This window comes from Pinus tabuliformis, chromosome 2_2 (genome assembly GCF_031772625.1).
Source record: "Pinus tabuliformis cultivar Carrire ecotype Pingquan chromosome 2_2, CPIR1, whole genome shotgun sequence".
Classification (NCBI taxonomy): domain Eukaryota; kingdom Viridiplantae; phylum Streptophyta; class Pinopsida; order Pinales; family Pinaceae; genus Pinus; species Pinus tabuliformis.
This window is the reverse complement of record NC_142300.1, coordinates 419,205,271-419,210,455: the sequence shown is the minus strand read 5'-3', so window position 1 is coordinate 419,210,455 and position 5,185 is coordinate 419,205,271. Positions and strand designations below refer to the sequence as shown.

General features: G+C 46.4%; 1 protein-coding gene across 1 annotated transcript; it reads right to left on the bottom strand.

Moving 5' to 3' along the window:
• Positions 1–585: 585 nt before the first annotated feature.
• Positions 586–4,764, bottom strand: LOC149193043 (uncharacterized). The gene has a single exon (XM_089407186.1). It carries the CDS (start codon positions 4,762–4,764, stop codon positions 586–588), a length of 4,179 nt encoding a protein of 1,392 aa, XP_089263312.1.
• Between the last annotated feature and the right edge of the window lie 421 nt (positions 4,765–5,185).

Below are 5,185 nucleotides of genomic sequence, written 5' to 3'. Positions count from 1 at the left end.
GGCATTGTTATCCTTCTTACAGTTCGAGCGCTCTGAGCTTCGACAATGGCTGGAGCGACCTGCAGCACCAGGAACAAACGCCAGCACCAGGCCCTGACTCCAGCTCCAAGAACCAACCTTGTCAACAAGAACCAGCACCAAGAACCAAACCCGACAACACGAACCAGCATACAGAACCAACCCCAGCAACAAGAATCTGCTCCGAGTGCCAATCCCACCAACAAGAACCCGCACCAACTCCAGAGACTAACACCGGTCTCACCAACCCAGATCCTAGAACCCACGACAGTCTCACAATCACAGCTCCAAGAGCTAATACCCCTTAGCTCTGCAATCGCATTGCTGTTTGAGCGGAGCAGGGTCTCCTTACTAGGTTCGCAAATTTCCTCCCGTCGTGCCATCCTTCTCTGTTTAAACTTCCTCACCACCCCGTCGCACAATTGCCTCTCTCGAGCCGAGTAGACAGGCATTAATGCCTTCTCCTCTTCGCATTCAAGTGGTTTAATGCAGCCCAACGCGTGGTACCGCCGGGCACCATGAGCATGCCACCCGCCCACGTGCCGGCGCGTGCCATTCCCCCGTCCCTTATGCACCCGCATCCGGGATGCTGAAATCCTTCTTCGCCAGAGAGATACAGTCATTGTTGAGCTTGTCATCTTCTGAGTGATCCAGAGAACCTGCAAAGTAGGAAATGCACTGGGAGGCACCTTGATTGGCTAATCTATCAGCCACCTTGTTCGCTGTTCTCCGAACATGCTTGAATTCTATACTTTGGGGAGTTTGTAGCTTCTCCTCCATGGATTCTAACCTGCTTAATAGTCTCCAACTCGTGGCCACCTTGACCGCCGGCGTGCCTGCTTGGAGTCTTTGGGCAGCATTGATAAGGATTAGGGAGTCACCTTCTACTTCCAAAGGAAAGTAGTTATGCTGTTCTGCCAGACATAAGCCTCTCCATAAGCCTTCTAATTCAGCTACATTATTAGTATCTTTGCCCAATGAGCCATAGAAAATCTGAATTATTTCCCCTGTGTGACTTCGGAAGAGTCCTCCATAACCTGCGAGCCCCGGATTTCCTTTGGCCGCCCCATCGAAATTTAACTTGTAGGAAGCATGATCAGGAGGGGACCAACTGGAAGGAGAGGTGCTGCTGTTAGGGGGTCTGGTGCCTTCTTTCTGTAGCATTGAGAGGTTTATGTTCCAAGCCTTCAGGATCCGGCATTCTAATGGGGATTCTGGCATATCCGTGTCTGACCAGGATTTGAGGGCCAGAGTTTCTTGCAGCTGTTTGTTGAGGATTAGCCATAAGGTTTCATTGGGCCGGGAAGAGTTGTTGAAGATTCTGTGGTTTCTTTCTTTCCAAAGAATCCAGTATATGAATCCTGGTAAGAGTCTCCACAGGTGGTTGAGAAGCTGACTCTTGTAGGGGGAGGGAGCCCATTTCCTTAAGTTTTCAGCTATGTCTTCTGTCCTGGCTTCTGATCTCATGTTGCAGCTCTCTGCTTTCCTCCATATTTGCTTTGCGAGCGGGCAGGTTTCCATGAGATGTCCTATTGTCTCCGAGTCGATGTTGCAGTTCGGGCATCTTGATGGTCCCACGAATCCACGCTTAATCAGGTTGTCCCAAGTGAGTACTCTTCTTTTGCTGAGCAGCCATAAGAAAGTGGATATTTTGGGCCAAATTCCGGGTTGCCAGATCTTTTCCCAAATCGGGTCCTTATTGGGTTGGTTTCCATTATATCTGAGCTGATGGGCTTCTTGAGTAGTAAATGTGCCTTTTTGTTTATGGCCCCATCTGAGGCGATCCTGTAGAGTGGAGTATCGAATTTTCCTGTATGATAGTTCTTTCTCTATGTCCTCATATGTCTCGCTTTGCCAATTGTTTTGCCAGAGACTGGCCTTCTTCCAGGTTCTGAAGTCGGTATTTTCAGAATGTTGCCAAAATTGATTGACTTGAGTGAGTTGTGCTTGCTGCATCTGCTCTTGCCAGAGAGGCTTGTGAAAAACTGTTGCAAGCTTGGGGAGCTGCTGCCACGAATCCTCCCAAAATCTGGCGGTGGTGCCTGAGTGTATCTCCCAGAAACTATGCTCTTGAATGAATTTGCTGTGGGGTTTGGCTGCGTTCCATATAGGAGATCCCTGAGTTGTGGAGTTGATTCTGATTAGATCGTTCCATTGGCTGCCTGGTGCATACTTTGCCTGCCACAGTTTGGCCCATGGTGCGTTTGGCTTAGTAATCCAATTCCACCACATGCGAGCCCCCATATTATCATTGCTCTGTAATGGGTCTCGAAGTCCCAGGCCTCCATCGGATTTGGGCTTGCAGGTATCTGTCCATTTCACTAGCGCCCATTTTCTGTTGAGGCCAGACGATCCCCAGAGAAAGTTTCGCTGGAGATTGCGGATAGATTTAAGGACCCATTTAGGTGCAGCCAACAGTGAAAAGAGGTATAAAGGCATGGCTTGGAGTACTGATTTGATCAGGACAAGCCTACTGGCAATATTAAGAGCTCGGAAGGTCCATAGGGAAAGCTTAGATTCAAGCTTATCTAGAAGAGACTGCCAGGAGGAATGTTTGATAGCTGCAGCGGCCAGAGGGGCCCCAAGGTAGGTCGACGGGAGTTTAGAAATGGTAAACTGCAAAATTCTAGCGATATTCCTTTGAGTGGAAAGAGGGGTGTTGAAGAAATATAGCTGAGATTTCGAAGAGTTGATGGAGGTTCCTGAAGCTTTTGAGAAAATAGATAGCAGAGATTTGAAGACCGAGGCTTCTTGCGATGATGGGTGGCCAAAGAGCATATTGTCGTCAACAAATTGTTGGTGGGTTTGAGGAGGAAGGCCATGAACAGAGATTCCTTTGAGCATTTGAGTGGAGACGGCTGCCTTCAGTAATCTGCCTAGCCCTTCTGCCATGAGTACAAAGAGGAAAGGCGATAAGGGGTCCCCTTGTCTAATGCCCCTTGAAGGCCTAAAGGGATGAGAAGGAGAACCATTTAACAGTACAGAAAAGCTTGGGGAGGAGATCAAGCTATAGACCCATCTTGTCCAAGTATGACTGAAGCCAAAAGCAATAAGCACTTTTTGTATATAGTTCCAACTGAGCTTGTCAAAAGCTTTGGATAAATCTAGTTTGAGAAGCATACCTGGCTTTTTGAGAATCTTGAGGGAGTGAATCACTTCATTTGATAGAATGATTCCGTCCATAATCTGCCTTCCTTCGACATACCCTGTTTGTTCCGGAGAAATGAGTAAGGGTAGGAGAGGCTTGAGTCGATTTGCGATGACCTTAGAGATAAGCTTGTAAATGACATTGCATAGAGCAATGGGTCTAAAGCTTTCAGGCTTGCTTGGTTCAGCACATTTTGGAACGAGTGCAATGAAGGTAGTGTTGAGGGCTGGAAGAATCCAGTGCATGCTTCTTGATTCTTCCACCAGCTCCCAAACTTCTTCTTTGATTAATTCCCAGAATTCGTGGTAGAAATTGGCAGTGAAGCCGTCCGGCCCCGGGGCTTTGCCATCCTTGAGCTGGTTCATTGCTTCTTCAATTTCTTTCAGGGATGTTGGCTGAAGTAATTTGTTGTTGTGCTCATCAGTTATGATTCTGGGAATATGCTGTGTGATGGCCCTGATTTCGGTATCCCTGTTTCCTTCCGGCTCTTTAAGGATGTCTTGAAAGTAAGTTGTTAATTCCTTTTCCATGTCTTCATGGGTTTCTACTCTCTCTCCTTGCTGATTGTTGATGAAAGTGATGTTGTTGTGCATGCGCCTCTGTATAGCTGTTCTATGAAAAAATTTTGTGTTCTTTTCGCCCTCTTTTAGCCAATTTATTCGGGATTTCTGCCGCCAAAGTATTTCTTCTTGCTTTCTCCTTTCTTCTAATCGATGCCAGAGGATTTGCTCTTGTTGTGACTGCTCCTCCGTGCGGCCTTCTTTAATGATATCTTGCTGAAGTGCTTCCATTTGTTTTTCCAACCTTTGTCGATCTTCCTGAATGTTGCCAAATTGAGCTTTGTTCCAAATTTTAAGAACCTGCTTTAGATTTTTCAATTTTTGTTGAAATTGAAACATTTTGGCTCCTTCTGGAGGCCTGTAGGCTTTCCAGGCCTCCTCTACGATCTGCCTGAATTTTGCATTTGTGAACCAAAAAGCTTCGAAGCGGAATGGCCGATTGCTTCTTGTTCCAGGTCGAGACCAGTGAAGCATGATGGGCCAGTGGTCCGATCCTCCGTGAGGCAAAATTGATGCATTGAAATCTCCGCCTAAATGGATTGCATTGTCTGAAAGGAGGAACCTGTCAAGCCGAGAGGCGATATGGTTGACACCACTGCGCTTGTTGGTCCAGGTGAAAATCCCATTGGTGGTTGGAATATCCATTAAGTGATTGTCCTGAATAAAGTCTCTGAGTCCTTTGCTGTCATTTTCTAATCTTGTTCTTCCCCCTGTTTTCTCCTCCAGCGATTGAATGATATTGAAATCGCCTCCACTGATCCAGAGAGGGAACTGTCTGTTCTCATTCAAACTGGAAAGCGTGTTTAACAGATCCAGTTTGTGCTGATTACTTTGCGGAAAGTAAACATTGGTCAAGTGCCCGTGGATATTTGTTCCTATGAGATGAAAGGAAGCTTGTATGAGAAAATGGGCGGCATGGAAGTCGTAAAGATTGAGGGTCTGTGGATTCCATAATATGGCTAATCCACCCGAAGCTCCTGAAGCGCCTACTGACATTAGGTTACTACCAGCCCAGATCTTGTTTCTTGCCTTGTCCATAGCTATTGTGCTTTTTTTGGTTTCTTGAAGAAAAACTATAGAAGGTTTTTCTTGCTGTATCAAGTTCTTGATCATCCTAATTTTTGAGGGGCTGTTGAGTCCTCTCACATTCCATGAGATGAGCTTCATGGTTAATGGGATGCAGGTTTGTAGAACTTAGTCAGCTTAGGGAATCTCCCTGATTCCATAAGCATTTCCCCTACTGCAATGGTCCTTTGCAGGTCCGTTTTGCGCCCTCTTTTCTTGGTTTCTTTGAGAATCTTTTTTGCATCCCATGGACTCCCTCCTTGTATGCCTAGATGTTTATTGTGTTGAACCTTGGCTAGTACTCCTTCCAGCCGCTCTATTTGCCAGGGAGGAATAGTATTGTATTCCTTTTGCTTGCAGGCTGTTTCAAGTTTTAAGATGTCTATTCCTTCAA

What these genes read in the sequence shown, in the direction of transcription:
- LOC149193043 (XM_089407186.1), bottom strand. Translation starts at nt 4,764, where the DNA reads ATGGACAAGGCAAGAAACAAGATCTGGGCTGGTAGTAACCTAATGTCA.